The sequence below is a fragment of the Chroicocephalus ridibundus genome, chromosome 12 (assembly GCF_963924245.1).
Source record: "Chroicocephalus ridibundus chromosome 12, bChrRid1.1, whole genome shotgun sequence".
In the NCBI taxonomy this organism is placed as follows: Eukaryota; Metazoa; Chordata; class Aves; order Charadriiformes; family Laridae; genus Chroicocephalus; species Chroicocephalus ridibundus.
In genome coordinates, this window is record NC_086295.1 from 2,302,592 (window position 1) to 2,320,487 (window position 17,896).

General features: G+C 41.2%; 1 protein-coding gene across 2 annotated transcripts; it reads left to right on the plus strand.

The window, feature by feature from the left end:
- The first annotated feature begins 23 nt into the window (after nt 1–23).
- SS18L1 (SS18L1 subunit of BAF chromatin remodeling complex) lies at nt 24–17,496 on the plus strand. Of its 2 annotated transcripts, XM_063350442.1 has the most exons (11): nt 24–569; nt 4,105–4,181; nt 5,464–5,548; nt 6,366–6,510; nt 10,154–10,351; nt 11,341–11,505; nt 12,419–12,520; nt 12,923–13,015; nt 13,414–13,533; nt 15,029–15,156; nt 15,359–17,496. In XM_063350442.1, exons 1-11 carry the CDS (start codon nt 501–503, stop codon nt 15,383–15,385), a joined length of 1,209 nt encoding a protein of 402 aa, XP_063206512.1. In that variant the 5' UTR covers nt 24–500; the 3' UTR covers nt 15,386–17,496. The 2 variants fall into 2 exon arrangements, with proteins under 2 accessions (XP_063206512.1, XP_063206513.1); XM_063350443.1 differs by lacking the exons at nt 4,105–4,181; nt 5,464–5,548.
- The last annotated feature ends 400 nt before the right edge of the window (nt 17,497–17,896 follow it).

Genomic DNA, 17,896 nt, shown 5'->3' on the forward strand with positions numbered 1-17,896 from the left:
AGGGGCGGGGCCTCACGTACGCTCTTGGCGTACAGAGGCCGCCTTACGCACCCGTCGCACCCACCCCCTTCCCTTGGCGTACAGGGCGGCCGCCCTACGCAATTGGCGCAGCCGGCGCAGCTGGCGGCAGAGGCAGGAGCCGTCGCTCGCCTGCGACAGGAAGCCCCGCGGCCGGGACGCACCATGTGCGGCGGGCGGGGAGAGGCGGCGGGACCGGCAGCGGCCGCCCCCCGCCCGCTTCCCGCCCCCCCCGCCGCCCCGCCCCGAGCCGGCGGAGCGGGGAGGGTGGAGCAGCGGGGCCGGGGCGGGCGGCGGCACGGGGCCGGGGGCCGGCGGCGGGGCGCAGATCGTACCATCTGCGGCGGCTCCCCCCGCGCACTGCGGCGGGGCTGAGCGCGGCCAGAGCGGGCAGATAATAACAATATTATCGCAGCCGGGAACACATATGTGATAGGCACGTTAAAAAAAAAAAAAAAACAAAACAAAAAACCCAAACCACCATGTCGGTTGCCTTTGCTTCTGCTCGCCCAAGAGGCAAAGGGGAGGTCACCCAGCAAACTATCCAGAAGGTAAAAAAGCATGCTTTTCTACCCAGGATTTTGAGGTTTATTCCGCCGCCGGTGCTGCCGCCGGGAGGCCGGGGCGGGCGGAGCGGAGGCGGAATGGCGAGGGCTGCGGAGACGGCCGGCCGGAGAGAGAGAGAGGTGGGGGAAGGAGGAGGAGGAGGAGGAAGTGGAACAAAGCGGAGGTGCGAAGAGAGCGCGGAGGAGCCGGGGCTGAGGCCGCGCTGGCACCTCGTCCCTGCGGGGCGCGGAGGGGAGACGCCGCCCGAGACGCGCCGGGACCCGCAGCCGCACGGTTACCGTGCGGTGGGTGGCATGCCGGCTTCTGCCCCCCCCCCGCCAGATCCAGCCTAAAAAAAAACCGAATTAAAATAAAATCTTGAATTTGCAAGGGTTTTCTTTTGTATCGGGATGCAGAATTTTACTCTCTGCGAAGATAGAGGGAGCACCAGTCGCTGGTGCTGTATTTTTCATACACTGTTATCATCATTATTGTTGATATTTATTGATGTTCAATGGCAAACAAAGGCTTTGAGAGATTTCTCCCCTGTGGGGGCCAAAGCCGGGTTTCCTGGTTGGGAAGGGGTCATTCCAATGGCAAGGACCGTGCACACCCCGATAACCCTTCCTGGCTCCGGCAGAGGGTCGCGGTCAGCGGGGAAGAGGCTGGAAATGTCAATAAAGAACATGCATGTTTTTACTTTGCCCGCTACTTGTCATTTGTACATGGTGTTCTTGCGTGCTCCCCACCGCATGGGTGCTGCGTGTCGTGCGGGGGCAGCGAGGGGTGCATGTTCTCCGTGGCCCCTTCGGAAATAGCGACGGGTGAAGAAGTGCCGTTGCTGGTACCGCAGTTAACCATCATCGGGGGGTTGGAGCCAAACCAGCATCTGGTGCCAATTTATGCCTTCTAGGGAAAAAAAACCCAGTGGCAGACTGTGACAGGACGGAGATTAAGACAGGACAGACCGCTGTAGGAGAGACTGAAGAGATGACCTGAATCTCAGGAGACTGTGGAAACTAATCCCATTTTGTGTAGCTCTTGCAGCACATGTAATATTGTGAACCACTTAATTTTAAATACTAAAATATTTCAGACTCAGTGGGTAAGTTTTTCTCTAGCCTCCGGATTGGTTGAGGTTAGGACAGAATTTCATAATTCATCTACTTTGTACTTAAAACCGTGACTGTATCCACAGACAAAGGGCAGCCAGGGTATCTCCAGTTTGATTTTCAAGGACTCCCCTTTTTGCATATTCATGAACTTTATGGAATCTTCAAAGTGTTATTTCTTTACCAATAACGTGCGGAACCATTTCCCATCGCGGGTGCATTTGCTGGGATGTTGCTTCAGGGCTGTTGGCAGCGGTTTTGGCAGCAGTGATGCCGAGGAAGAGACTTGAGGTGCAGTGACGGGATGGGCTCTGTGGGCACGGATGGCGCTGGGGCAGCGAGGGAAGGAGCAGGGGCTGGGCAAACGACCCAAAAAATCCTCATAAAGTGGGCTTTTTAGAACACGTGCCAATTTCATTGAAAAACAAGATTATTTTTATTTGCATTCATAATATATAGGCAGCTTGTTTTTATTTATTAACTCAATTCTGATAGTCTTTCAAAGCTGTTATTATTCCAGTACCGACTATTCCTCACATGGAGGTGAGGAACTCACGTTAGAACTTCTGACAAGAGAGCAGTGATGGTGGGGCTTTGAGACAGTTCATCAAATAGCATTTGCAGGGCAGGAAACTTCAGTTTCTTCTGTGTAATGGAGATCAGAACTCAGTTCTTTTTCCCAAGTTAGGAAAAGAGCTATTCCCCATTCCTTTTTCAGTAAGTAAAATGTTATTCGGCTAATTGTAGAAGCATATCCCTTTCCTGATGAAGATATCTGTAATATTGCTTGGACTCTTGCTGCTGAGTACACATCTTAACTGAATGTGAAGATACTGTCAGTGGTATCTGTTGTGGAAATAGAAGAGGATGGATTTATATTCTTTGCTAATTCTATATACAGAATTTCCACTGAGACAGGTGAAAATTCTGTACGACAATGAGTACTGAGCATGAAACAAAGAGCTGCACCATGCATCAGGCGGGAGTACTTTCTCTTAAAATTATACGCTGCACCCGGGTTGCCATGTGAGCGTAGGCAGACAGGAGGAACATGGACTCCTGCCTGACAGAGTGGCGACGTCCCCTGCCAGCACTGGAGAGCAGGGGGCCGACATGCCCAGGCAGCCACAGCATCGTCCCCTCTCCTCGGCCCCCCGCCACCGTGGGTCCCACCAGTCAGAGTCTGTCATGGACTGAGGCATCCACAAAGTTCAGACCAACTTGCGAATTCCAAGGCAGAAGCAGGAGAAGCCGAGTTCTCTCAGGGAGTGACTTGCTAGATTGCAGGTGCATCAGAAACACTCTTCTACTCCTTTTTTCCATCATCTAGCCCTTGTTGCTATCTGAATGGGTCAAGAATTTGCTCTGATTAGAACACATACCTACATGGATTAATTCACATTCAACTCATAAACATGTTTCTCAACTCTTTCCTGAAGAGTTCTCTCCTGACAACCCAGTGGCTGAAAGGCCCAATCTTGCAAGCACTTAATAGCAATGGTACCCACAGACTGTACTGTGGAGGGAGTTTTTGCCAGAAGCAAACCTAAATTTGTAAATACTGTTGTTATTTTTCCATTCATTCACCTGCAGAAAGCTTGCCGCATTCACGAGAAAGCTGGGGGAAAGAGACAAACTATTGTATTTGAAATCTGAAAACAAATCAAAGGATATTTTAAGCTTTTAATTGTATTATGAGTCCATTAAACAAAGGTCAGTGGTCATTTTGTCCAGCAGCCCTGATTTCCTTGGAACAAGTCAGTCACTAGAATTTATTGAACGACACTAAGCTAGCAGCCACTGATACACATAAATTAACTGATATATAGTAACTCGGTGTTTTCATTTTAAGTCCTCCATGTATTAGAACTGAACTATCCCAAAGGGCACATTGGGGTATAATTCTCTTTAATGTGGTTTCAGTAGATCCAGTAATGCAAATTTTATACGTCACCAAGCTCGGTAGTCTGCACACACTACTCCTATGCAGGAAAACTAGTAGGTTTAAATTGCTTGCCAGTATAGTTCTTATTTGAAAGTAGGCATGTTAGTAAAATCTGAGGTTTTGGAAAGGGTTGGGCGGTGGTTTTGAATGAGGCGGCGGTATTTCATAGTGAAAGCGTTTTCCTTCTGCAGCATAAAAATCTATCTGCCATTTAAGGAGCAGAAAAGGTAAGTTCATTCGTTCTTCCATATTGCGTATTTCAACTAAGTCCTTTAAAGATAACAGTTCATAAGGGAAAGACTTGAAAAGCACAATCGTGTGGCTCAATAGAGTCACGTGTAGGTACTTTGTAATGTCCCAAGGCAACAAAACTGCACAAAATACCACCCACTGCCAAGAAGGGTGAATGTGGAGTATCACATAAACATGGGACTTAATACGATTCTCATAGTAACGTGTTTTGATCGTATTTCTTTTATGCAGATGCTAGATGAAAATCACCACCTAATACAGTGTATTATGGATTATCAGAGCAAGGGGAAAACTGCAGAATGTACTCAGTGAGTATTGCGAGTTTTGGAGTATGTCAGAAAATCTTGGTGTCCTCAAGAACAGTGCTACGAACAGTTCTGCTCACTGATCACTGAGAAAATAGCTGGACTGTTTTTTTAGATTCACTTGTATTAAGAAATGTATGTTGTTCTTGGCACAGAGGTTTTTTTCTGAAGCATTTGAGTATTTAGTATTTACAATATTTTTAACAGATCATTTATTAAAATAATTACAAACAATTATGGTTATTGGACCACTTGCTCTGTGCAGATTCATTAAATAAAAGTAGAATCAGGTACTAAGGTAATAACGCATTTTCATCAGAAAGTAGTTCAATGTTAAGGATCAGCCATGTGGTTATACATGGTTAAAACACTATGCATGTAGACATAGGAGTTTGTAGCATTGCTTATTATTCCTAATCGTGAAAGCAAGATACTTTTATAAACTCGAGGCATAAAATCTCAGTCAGGAAGAATAGCCAATCTGTCCCATGAAAGATCAGGTTACGGGGCCAAACCTAGAAAGCCGTACTTTCAAAAAAACGGTCTAAACAAGATACCTTTTTTTAGAGAAGTCATGTCACCATTCTAGTTTCATTTTTCCCACTTCCCAGCCATTTTCCCCTTCTCAGAAGAAAACTCATGCTAAAAAGCATCTTTTCTTGCTTTCTTGGAACCCTCCCTGTTTCCAAAAGTTTGACTCTTCCCTTCGCTGAGTAGCGCAGCTGTTTGCTTTTGGATGCCCTCCTGTTCTTTATTAGGAGCTTTTCCAGTTCATCGAGAACTGTGAAGGAGCACAAATGGTTCTGGTGGTGCTTACTTGAGTAAACACTCCAGTTAGAGTACTCTTGAAAAAAACCTTGTTCTTCTCAGCTTGCTGGCAGGGCAAACAGGTTTTGGTTTTTTTGGAGTTCTGGAATTTCATTACTACTAGGATCGTTGTTAAACAGAGGAAGAAGTGGCTAATTGTTCAAGCAGCTGCCCGGGTGTCAGTACTCAAAGAGTGAGGTCCTGGCTTCACAGTTCAAAGTGCTTTCAAAGAGAGTGTATTCCACCTCTCCCTTCCCCCAAGCTTCCCCATTTGTAAAAGAGGTGTTGAACACACCGATCCTTGATGAAAAGTATGACAGCACAGAGACAGGTCATTCCTATTGCTATTTATTATGACAGATGAAAAGTGGGCTAATGTAAGTACTCGTTTTTAAATAGAAAAAAAGAAAAAGATACAGGTTTGGAATTTTCTGTATTGTTAACCCTTTCCAAATAAGCTTTACTCCTTATTCTGTAGATACCAACAAATCTTGCACAGAAACCTGGTTTACTTGGCAACAATAGCAGATTCTAACCAGAATATGCAGTCCTTGCTTCCTGCTGTAAGTACCAGTGCTGCCATCAGATACATTTACTAAGCCAGAGGGAAATGGTCTTTGATTCTGTTACTGATCACTGTCTATAAACCATTTTTTAGTATTATTTTTTAGTAAAACCTTTGGAGCGGTCAAGTAGACCACTAAACAAAGGTTACTTTTACTGTGTTTAAAACACATTATTTGGGACATTTGTGTTAATCTCTGTCTCCATAGCTCAAGTTCTATATACTACAAATGGTGCAGTGGTACAGATACGATTGGGCTCCATTTGTTCCAGATTCATTATTCTTTACCTATTCATTGTATTCTTTACTCAGGAAAAAATGCCACTATTTTATGTCAAAAATCTAATTCAGCATCTGGGCATTGGTTTGTCTTTAAACATTGTGTTATTCTTGCTAAATGGATTGATTTTGGAGGTATCCCATAAAATACAGCAGAGCTTTATGCTTGGCAGAGGTCATTTGTCAACACACTTGTGTATCGTCTTTGCTCATGCATACCCCCTCAGCAGTTAGGTTCTGACCAGCACAAAATGAAATTCATGTAAGTATGGAAGAACGGGCACAGAAGCCAGACTCTATTCTAAGCACAATTTTAAGATCTCCTCTGTGCTGCCTGTCGGCTTCTCAGTGTGGTGCCGACTGTCATTCACGCAGTAGTCACACGAAGAAAGGTTTATGCAAGCAAGCCCAAAAAGTGAAGGAAGCACATATTTAGTTGAGGCAGTTTTTAGTCATAGTCAGGCTAATTTGGGGGTTATTATTTTTCTAATTAAAACCTAACCAAAAATGTGCTTCTCCTCTTTTGTTATTTGCAGCCACCAACGCAAAACATAAACTTGGGCCCCGGAGGAATGACTCAGAGTGCATCCAACCAATCTCTCCATTCACAGAGCAATCTCAGTGATGCCATTGGGACGGGCCTTCCTCCTTCCTCGCTCATGCAGAGTCAGATTAGCAATGGTGAGCTCCGGTCCCCTTTGTGCTGCTTTGCTGTTGCTTGGCAACAAAATCATTAATGCAGAATATACTTACAGAGCTGTAAAAGACCTCTCCTAACTCACCTTTCAGGCATATGGGGATTTCAGGCACATGCTGAAATCATCACAAAATGGCTACAGTCAGTAATGATGTTGGCTTCTGCAAGGACTCCAATCTGCATAGTATTTCTAGGGGAGAAATTAAAAACATTTTTTAAAAAACGCATAATGAAAATCACCAAGTAAAGATGCATCCAAGTTTTTAGTAAGAAAAATTATATATTGTCATATTTTTCTCTTGGAAGTGGTGAGGTTGGCCAGGGTAAAATGGAATTGCTTGCATGACTAACCGCACAACCGAGCCTTTAGATTGCAAAGATCTTCCATGGTACATGCCTTCTTAAAAATAATTTGGTGTTGCATCAGTCTTTGTCCTCTACAGAAGCTTGCAGAGATTGTACTACATAGCCAAAGAGTTTGCACAGAGATTTCATGTGAATAAGATAACACGCTTTGTCTATTTGTTTCTTTTGGTCGTGCAACTGAAAAGAAACTAATTGAAAGACAATTTTTTATTTTTTTTACTCTGTGCATTGTATAGTATGAATAATGTGTTTATTTATTTGGTAGTTCATAGTTATTTTGTCAGTTCTTGTTTCTGTGGGTCTTTCCCAGAGTGACAGAGAGAGAAAACAGTTTCTATAAATAGAAATACCTGATTGTAAAATCACAGACCTTGGTGGGGGGACTCAAGAGCAGATACAAGCCATGAAATTACTTCTGACTTTTTAAAAATCTATTTGTGGTCAAGCTGATAGTACCTTTTAAACTAATGGATGAGGTACCTCCTTTGAACAGTTACAGCTTGTAAAATGAACTTATTAATTTAACTGGGCCTTCTTTCTGAAAGATTTATTACCTAGTATAAGTATTATAATAAGTCAGTCAAAACATTGTTTTGTTTTACTAAGAATCTATATTTTCAGTGTTATTGTTGCTGGTTTCTTATCTGCCCCCTACCCTCCAGTTGTTGATAGTAATGTAGTGCTGATGGAAAGAACCAGACGGGCAGTCCTGAAGACTCGAGTCATGGCAGAACAGGAGCAGCCAGGGCTCTTCCCCTCACGTTGCCCCAGCCCAGTGCTAAAACCCAGCCTGAATTGGGGGGTCTCAGGGTGGTTCACTCTCTGCCCAATCACTGAGACTCTGTCACCTACATAATGCCAGGTATTTTATCATGAAAATGTCAGTCCACTGTAAGCCAGGCTGAGGACACAGCTGCACTTCAAAACGAAGGTGTGACTGAGGACACAGCCTAGGTGACAGCAGCAGTGATGGCATATGCTCCGCTGCCAGTCCCTGCTGTGAGATGGGACCTGCACACTCTGGGGCTTGGGGACGCTCCGTGGTTCCCAGCCTCTGCTGCTACTGTCTCTGTGCCACCCAGAATCAAGTTAGCACAACGATACTAGATGACACTGCAGTCTGGATGTGTAAATAGACTTTGAGACTGAGAAATTATTTCACATCAGTCAACAATTGCTGGACAGTGTTTTTTGGAAATCAGGAGTAAATATGCACAAACAATTCAAATACATATAGGGCTCTAGTGCTTGTGAAAATTTCTCATCTAATGGCAATAGAGATGAAAGTCTGTAATGAACAGGTGCAGCTTTGTAAGAGAGGGAAGAACAGGGAAGAAGCCATAGAAACTACTACATTCTATTCTTTATTGTCCTCAGTCAGGACCTTACAGGCATCACCTCTGCAGGACAGTAGCTAGGTAATTCCCTACACACGCTGTAACTCTCCATAGTGGCAGCTGTCTCAATTGTAATGATAATTCTGTTGATGGGGACAAGCTAAAAAACAACCCAACCCACTGAGATTTCAAGTAGTCCACCATCCACAAGCCAGTGATTCTTCATGGCACAGCCCTGCAGGGAAACCCAATAGATTATTCCATGAACCAACCAGGGAAACTCAGCTGCCTCCAGATAGAATTGGGCCCAACTGAGAATTTTAACTGTTCGGAAATCATGAATGAGGCCTTTCAAAGAATAATCCAACTGCCTTAGGTTCATGAAAGTATGAAAGAGGTTCAGTGCTTTGTATTTATCTTACTGTTTTAGTGTTTTTATCTAAACACTTTTGGTCATGCTTTCATATTTTCCCTTACAAACATAAAGTAGCCGAAGCTTTTTTTTTTTTTTTTTTGCTTTGAAGAAGGCCAAGATTCTCTTAAGTTTTCCCACGCAAACAGGGCAAGGTTTACCAACACTTGCTTCACTCCATCTCTCGCTCAAAGCAGCTGCTAGCTCCATTCAAACACCAGGTGGTCTTGTGTTGCACAAGAAGTATCAGCTTTGCAAGACATACAAAAACTGGAGCAAAACACAGGGCGAGATCTCTGTTCTGGTATATTGACCTGGCTCTGCTGAATTAAGTAGAGCTGACTCTTTATCTCGTGTTGAAAATGCTGCTTGTATCTCTCCATCAGAGGAAAATATAATAATCTACAGCAAATTTTCTCATTTTGATGTCTATAAATACCATTAAGAGTAATTAATGAGGCTTGTACTAAGAGAATTAGACACGTTTTTCAGAGGCTGTAGATACACTTAATAACTGTGAATTAAGATATCATTATCTAAACATCACAACATAATTCCGTGTCTTCTGGAGATTCTGCATGTCTTCCATTCTACCTAAATTAATTTAGATTGACAACAATACAGCTGAATTCAGATAGACAACAATACACATTATCACAATTTAGACAGTAACAATACACAATGAAAACAACTTTCCAAAACTCATTCACAAAAGTATTAACAGCAACAAACAACAAAAAATAAGAGCCAGACTCTCCCCAATTTTAGTTACCCAACAGCAATAGAATTTTAAAAAATAAGCGTACTGACAGGTAAGCAGGCTAATACAAACTCAGAGTATAATTGTAGCAGTCTGATGATTAAATATGGTGATTTTGGAAAGGGAATACAGGGATTATTATGGTAACTTGGAAAATTTATCTTCCGAAAGTCTGAGGAGCCAAGTCAAACTTCAGGAGAGGGAGAGACGAGGTTGTCCTCTGAGGAGAGGGTCCATCGGCACTTCACAAGCCCCAGCTGAGAAGGTTGGTTGGTTATAAAGGAACTGATGGGTGCAGCAATGTGTGAAGTCTCAGTCTTCCCATTGTCACCATCTGTGTGAGGTGGGAAGAGGAATCACCAGCAGGACAGGAGGAAGGAAAGGACAAATTTGCGAAGGCTGGGTTGTTTCCAGAGTCCATGTATTTTCTGAAGTATCTGTAATTACTGGCATTTGTTAATTCTGCTGCCTGCGAGGAACTGGTTGTAGGGTATTGCTGCTGGTTTTGTTCTTCCTGTCTGCAATTCTGTACAGCCTGGATCTGGCTGCCAGGAAGAGGGGGATCACTCTAACTGTGCAGTAGGCAGTTTTAATTTGCCTGTAGATAACAGAGAATTTTAATAATGAGGATTTTTTTTATTTTGTTTTGCCTTATCATAAGGTATTTTAGAAAGGCCGTGAGGGCTTTAATGCTCACTGTACGTTGCCAATAATAGCACAGATTTTCTTGTTGCTCTCTTTAATTTTTCTAGGTCCTAATCACGTGTCTATGCAGCAGTCAGGCCAGAACACTATGCCCACGACCTCTCTGAGTATGACTGTCAGCAGTCATGGAACTGGGCCTGGTTATAGCCATACAGTGCCTGCATCTCAGAATGTGCCAATGCAAGGCCAGGGGTCAATAGGCAATTATGTCTCTCGAACAAACATCAACATGCAGTCTAATCCAGGTAAACTCCCTCTTCCTCCTTCTGGGCCAACTTGACTTTTCAGTGACCTCAGAGGTTTACCACACATGAATTTGTTCTGTAAATATTTTCTGTAGACAGCGACAAACATACAAGAGGAGCAGACAGCTTTAAGACATCTCTGAATTTCAAGGTGCCAGGCACCAGTGTAAGTCAGAACAGTTTCAGACTTGCTTTAATTTACACGGACTTGCTATGGTTAGCGATGAGTTGGGGAAAAGAGAGCTAGCTCAAAGTGCAGCAGCACGATCTGATAGCCCCTGGTAGCAAATCCCTCAGCCGTGGGAGGGATCGGAGAAGCACCTTTATCCTAGCTGAAATGGCCCGCTGAAGAGCATTACACATTTACTCTTTGTACATTACTACCCCTTTTTTGTTATTTTATCGATACTTCACACTGCTTGCAGGGTATAGAGAGACTAGCTGACAACTTGGAATTGATCTCTTAATTTGCAAAAATGTTTGCTACTGAGTATTGAATGGGATGCCCAATGCTTAATAATTCTTTCCGACAATATGAAATTTAGGGATCAAAGAAATCCTAGAATGTCAGTTTATTTAAACTGTGTAATCATCAGGTATATAATAAGATGGAAGTAGAAGAAAGAGTTGATTAGAAAAGAAATGCAGCCAGGAGGTAGAGAGGAACAAGCATCAGTTCTTACGTCTTTCTTTAATCCTACTGTGATAATGATTACATTATTTTAAATAAACTAATAGTAATCAAGTCTAGATGTATTTTTAAATGTGTGACTGAAGCAAATGGCAAGAACTGACCATATAATAACATCCTTTCTGGATTACAGTGCAGAAGAGTTAAATACATGGAGTAGGAAAACATCTCCCCCTGTGGAAAATTCACAGAATTATCAGGATGCATGTTAGTTGAAGGTTTTAACTTGCTTCCAAAGAGAGTAGGGAGAGAACTATCACATCCTTTTAGAAAACAGTGTTTTCCATGTACATTGTAGTCTCCATGATGCACCAGCAAGCAGCAACGTCGCATTACAACTCGGCGCAAGGAGGCAGCCAGCATTACCAGGGGCAGTCCTCCATTGCCATGATGAGCCAGAGCAACCAGGGCAACAGCATGATGGGTCAGCGACCAATGGGCCCTTACAGAGCTTCACAGCAAGGTAAAATCTGTTACTAGATTATTGATGTAATTATTATTAGATTGATGATATGCAGTCTGTCCTGTGGGGTAAGTCAGTCAACAAAATTTCCAAGTCACGTTTATGAGCAGGGAATCTCATCTGGGAACAGAGGAAATCTCGAATGGTGGAAGTATCATGACAATCAGATGAACTTTAATCTATTTTCAAGATTTATCTATTTAATTATTTCAGGTGTTTAGAAAAATAATTCTGTCTAAAAGGGACCATATATCTCTAAAGAAAAGATGAACAATTTGACATACAGCTCACTCAAGCCACTGGGAATCTTTTCAGTTCTTTCAAATGGTATTGGATCAGCCGTAACATGGCACAGTTAACAAGGAACACATTTCTGCAAAGAAGATATAGTTTGCCAGCAATTAGTACGAAAAATTAGGCCAAGGAAAGGAAAACACCAGAGGATAACTACCATGCTCTAAGACCTCTCTGGAAAAAGTTCTAAGAGGTAATAAAGCTGCTAGACTGATTCTAACATAAACTGAATTTTGCTAAGAAAAAATTAATACATTAATTAAAATATATTTAATTCTGTCTGTGCTCTTGAGCATGGAATATATTCCTGTGCTTTCTAATAACTCCAATTAGTAGATGAAATGTAGACATTACTTTCGGTATTGCCGGAGAAGTGAATGGTTTTAGGACATGTTACCAACCGTTGTGTAATTTCAGTTTCAGCCAGCTTGTTCTGAGAATACAAATTTATTTCCTTTTTCTAGTGAGCAAAACATCTTTGAAACTGCTCTCAACATACATAGCTTGTTTACTTATCCTGATGTAAACACTGTTTTCTTTAAAAAAAAATCAGATAAGAAAAAAACATCCCTTAGGAGCGTACGGGCTCAGTTTGCTCTCTCTTGTCTTTGCCTCGCAGGTTCCTCGCAGCAGTACATGGGTCAGGAAGAATATTACAGTGAACAGTACAGTCATGGACAAGGCTCTTCAGAACCTATGAATCAGCAATATTATCCAGATGGTAATTCCTCTGAGCTGTAGTCACTGTAATACTGCTGAAGTGTAGACCAGCATGACTGCCACATGCAAGGACGTGGCAAATCCATTAAGATTCATTTCATTTAAATGCTAGAAAATTCTAATGCCAGGGCATGAGAGCCTGGTACACAAACACACACATCACCACATCCTGCTATCCAAACTGCTTCAAAAGGAGCACAAAGCCAAGTTTGGATTTGTAAATGCAAGAGATTTATTTATAGGTATGGTTTTCCTTGACATGTATTCAACTTTCTATCTAAGGGGTCTGTACTTCCTCTTAGCCTCATCTCTGTGTATAAGCAGCTTCATAATATATGTATTCAACAATATATCTCTAGTAATATTAATAATGTACCTGATAAATCTTTGCAATTCCTTGTAGGACATGGTGATTATGCCTATCAGCAGTCATCCTATACTGAGCAGAGCTATGACAGGTCGTTTGACGACTCTACACAACATTATTATGAAGGAGGTAGGAAAATGCACTGGCAATCTTTGTAAAGCAAAGCTCTAATCCCCTAAAATACTAATGAAATGCTTACAAAAATGTAAAATATGACTTGCAATTTCTCTGCGACTCTGTGTTTTTCTTCTGAAACACTTCTGGGCTAAAAAAAATCCTTTGGGGAACAGGTTGCTTGTTTGCCTGTTTAGTGATGTGTATAAATAAACAACTCTCTCCTGTTCAAAACAACTAAAAATCACTGAAGAAATAAACTCATCATGACAGGCAAAATGTAAACATCTGTTTCTGAAGAGTACTCATCTATGAGTTCCAGACCAAGGCTTCTTTGTTTTCCTATGATTTGCATGTACAGTGAAATACCTGCTTCATCTCTAACCAAACTATTTCAATTTTTCCCTCTTTAGGAAATTCTCAGTACAGCCAGCAGCAGGCAGGGTACCAACAGGGAGCTGCACAACAGCAAACATATTCCCAGCAGCAATACCCAAATCAACAAAGTTACCCAGGACAACAGCAAGGATATGGTAAGAAAACTGTCACTGACCAGTCACGTTTTTGCAATACTTCGTCCTGACGCCTCCATTGCCAAGCTAAAATTACGCTGTAAACTATTTCCTTGATTAACCCTGGACATCCACGTACCAAAACTAGCCACAGAGCATAGCATGAAAGGGGACTCTGGGCAGTAAGATACGTTAGTATAGCACTGCCTTCCATACTGTTATGTTAGCATCTTGCATCCCACTGTCTTTGGAAAGAAAGCCAGAAAGTTAGAAAACACGCTTTTGCCTCATGTTGACTTCCTGTTAAGTGACGGCAAGAGGTGACTGCCTGGATTCTCAGGCCTCCTACACATGTAATAGTTCTGAACTGACATGAAAAAATAACATCAACAATCCAGAGAATCATTACTCTCTCACTTAGATTTCTTGCAACATCATCGGGGTTTTGTTCCTTGGTGAGGGACTGAGGTGAAAGGAAAAAAGTAGAAGTGCTTTGAACAGGCTTTTGAACCCTTCAGGTCACCAGGGGCGGAGTTGCCCACTGTCATCAAAAGAATCTGAGTCTGATGGCTGTCTGAGTTTTCTGACCAATTGGAGGCAGCTTGTATGTATCCTCAGCCTTTAGGAGAAAGAAACCATTTCGGGTTATTTAGTACAAAAACAGGGTCTGGAGAGATTGGAATAATCTGAATCCTAGCTTCAAGGCAAGGGATTTCTGGTGGATTTCCCAGATGTGGTATTGACCTTGAACTGGCAATGTTAACCAAACTTGATAAATTGATGTCGATATAAACAGCAAACGCATTCTCGAAATGTAAGTTCTCGTGAAGTAGAACCTACATGCCTAAAAATTTAATTAAATTATTAACACCTGACTCTGCAGTACTAGTAGTTTGGACTACTCAAACTAGGCATACTCCGTGAAATGAAACACGAAATTCAGTTTATGATGTTAAAATCTGGCCTCCTCTTTTTAAAGGTTCTCCTTCACAAAAATCCACCAATAATGCTAAAAAGTGCACACAGCAGTCTATATACAGTCCCAAATAAAAGGAAATCAATATCCTTGTGCAGTTGTGTGTCTGATTTACATGGGTTTTAAAAGCATCTCTATACGCAAGAAATTGCTTATGTTCTGCCTGGTCAGCAGTGCTTATGGTGGCACAGCCTCAGTAAATAAGTTAAACGTGCAATTGTTACTAAAATAAAGGCCAGGTAGCTTGCATATAGGTAATAATTGAATTGTGCCAATACAGATTTCAGGGAGACAAATCACTTAAAAGTGTATCACATTTTCTGCACAAAGCTTAAAACCTGAAGTTTACACTGCTGCAACTAGATCATTATTAGCATTAACACTTTCTAGTGTAAAGCTTGAGGGGAGGTTGAGGCAAAATTTACTCACAGTTCATACTTGCAGAGCTTACGTTGTTCCTAGCATGTTTTACATTATGTTAACCATAAGAATTCCCCCTAGCAAACCAAGCCTTATTAATAGATTTCACTGCCTTCTCAGGTCCTGCACAGGGAGCCTCTTCACAGTATTCCAGCTACCAACAGGGACAGGGGCAGCAATACGGAAGTTACAGAGCTTCTCAGACAGGCCCATCCGCTCAGCAACAGAGGCCTTATGGCTATGAGCAGGTAAGTTGTCTAAACCTCTGCTATGAAAAAGCAGATTTAGCTGTTAGCTCCACATATAAATCTATCTGATAATTTGGTGGAGGCATATTGGTGATACTTCAGTGGGTCTTTCAAAATTCATAGACCAAAAGAAATTGTCTAACTCATTGTTTGTAAACTCTGATATATTATCCTCCAACATTTTTATTTCTCTTTTTTATAGGGACAATATGGAAATTATCAGCAATAAGAGAATACGATCCTGTGTCAGATTCATTTCAATAGTATCTCCATCTTTTGAACTGGATGTACAGGCAGTTTTGATTAATTGTAATATGTTGGTTACCCCTTAGCACAAAGCAGCGTCTGTATGTGAACAGTGTTCATTTCATGCTGGATATGAAGCAGTGCACTACTGGTAACAAGACAATGCTTTAATGGTTTGATATTTGGTAGTGTGTATAGTACTGTATGTTGATACAATGCAGAAGTTTTTTCATTTACCCCCCACCCCACCCCATTCTTGATGTTTCTAAATAGCTTTAGGATCATTTGATCACAGTTGTGCCCATTCTGGAAAACAGCCAGGTTATTCTGCAGTCTGGCTCAATACAAAGCCATTCAGTCATATCTCAGTCCAGACGAAGTATCCCGTGGTAAGTTATCGATCATTTTTAACTGAATGCATTGAAGATTACCTGCCAGCCTCTGAAATCCATGGCTCTTAACTTTACTTCGTAAGAATAAGGGGATGGATACATTCCTTAGGTGAAGACAGTTCTATGCTGTATGATAAAAAATAAAATTAACTGCAATTTCTGTAATACCTACCTATCTACCCAAGTCTTATAATTCAGTAATCTGCATAAATCCACATTTCTGTTGTAAAAGGTACAGAAAGAGGATCAAAACCTATATTCAAGGAAATGTTAATCACAAGCAGCACCTTTTATATATCCATGTAAACTAAAGTATTTTTATTGTGGAAAGAAAAATAGAAGAGAACTCTGAAATTTGCAGTGTCAGCCTACTAGATGTCAATATTGCTTCATATTGTGCTTAGCTGAGAAAAACATCTGGCAAAACTCGTCTTAAAAACACTACTCCAAATTTTATAACTCACATATACATTTTCATGCCAAATTTTGCAAGCAGGTGGCTGGCATCCTTCTTTATTTCTGATTCTTCCATTGCCCCTGCTCAGATTTTCCAGCAAGCATTGTAACCATAAATATTGTCAAATCTCTTGGTTGACTGTTCTCACAGCTCACCATCACTTTTATTTTTCTCTTGTAGCTTGACAGAAATAGGTCAGAAGTAAAAGGAAAAAAATCCATCTTTATTGCAGATAAGCAAGTAAATTCAGCTTTAATTGTGAAACAATATTATGCATATAGAGAGGGGAACTATTAATGGGGTCAACCAGTGAAAGAATACCTATAGAGGGAGAATTTAGAAATAAAAACTAGTGGTATGTAAAAGCCAGTATGAACAATGTAAGTCACTTCAACTCAGTTTTATATGTTCTTATAAAGTGTTGAAAAAAGCACTTGTAAAGTGCTTATAGAAGTGCTGAACAAAATACGAAACTTCTCTGAGGCAAAAGGCTAGGATGACTATACTCCATAAGCATTTTTTAATACGCGATTAACTGCAAATTTACAATATAGAGTAAATACATCCTCTGTAGGATTTTCTCCTTTTCTTTGTCTGAAATGGTGTATTTATGGGATTTCAAGTTCTAGTACTTTATATTTTGAAAAACCGAGACCACCAGGAAAACAGATCTCTCAATTCATTATTTTTTTTTCTATAGAGGAAAGTCTTTAACTGGACAGATGAAGAGTTTACTATTAAATGTTGTCCAAGCACTGCCCTTGCTACATTAACAATTTAAATTACTGATGAAAATAGAAGACCTTTTTTTTTATCAGTTCACATTTCTCTCATCTTCCCTGCTGGTGTTTTCATATAAGTAAGTACTCTCAAATAGCAAGGAACAGAAAGGAAGTAAGATTGGGTTTTTTTACAATAAATTAATAATACAGGTAGTCAGAAGAATGCAATATTGCTCTTTGCCAGCATAGAATTATGCCTTTTTATGTGGTTTTTGAAAGTGATGAAATACTTTTGAGAGAATATGAACAACACTTAAAATGAAACAGCAACATTACATCAATCTGAAATGTCTTACATTAAGAACTTCTTGAATGTTGTGTATATAATGTATTTGAAAGAGCACTTTGAAATAGTTTGTACATTTATTTCCTAATTTATACATGACTTTTGGTGTTAATATTTATAATTGTTAATAACAAAATGTTTATTTAATGTGTTGTCCATTTTTATGTATTAATGTGGAAACAAAGTGATGCCAGCATTTTGACCTCTTCCATTAGTTGTATCATTTTCTGTTTTGTAATACAGAATGCTTGAAAATTGTTTAGGTTAAAAATTATCTGAAAACAAAGTTGGTGGTACTTTTCTTATGACACGGACTTTTGAATGGAAACAACAGACAAGGGGAGATTCCTTTGAGCTGCACCCTCTCCCCAACTTTTCTGATACATTTCATAGATAATTACATATGATGAAAGCTGGTCTCAGCTTTCCAGTTATTTGATGTGTGAAGATCAGACGCTGTGTGTGCGCAGAGTGGGTGTGTGTACGTAAGAGCTCACCTCACAGCGCGGAGGGGGAGGCATACGGCAGGTGGACTGATGGCACAGGGCTCCTCCAGGGCCGAGGGAGACACCTCAAG

What these genes read in the sequence shown, in the direction of transcription:
- SS18L1 (XM_063350442.1), top strand. Translation starts at nt 501, where the DNA reads ATGTCGGTTGCCTTTGCTTCTGCTCGCCCAAGAGGCAAAGGGGAGGTC. An exon ending in CCCAGCAAACTATCCAGAAG is followed by an intron (nt 570 to 4,104) that starts GTAAAAAAGCAT and finishes TCTTTTATGCAG; the next exon opens with ATGCTAGATGAAAATCACCA. An exon ending in GGCCTTATGGCTATGAGCAG is followed by an intron (nt 15,157 to 15,358) that starts GTAAGTTGTCTA and finishes TCTTTTTTATAG; the next exon opens with GGACAATATGGAAATTATCA.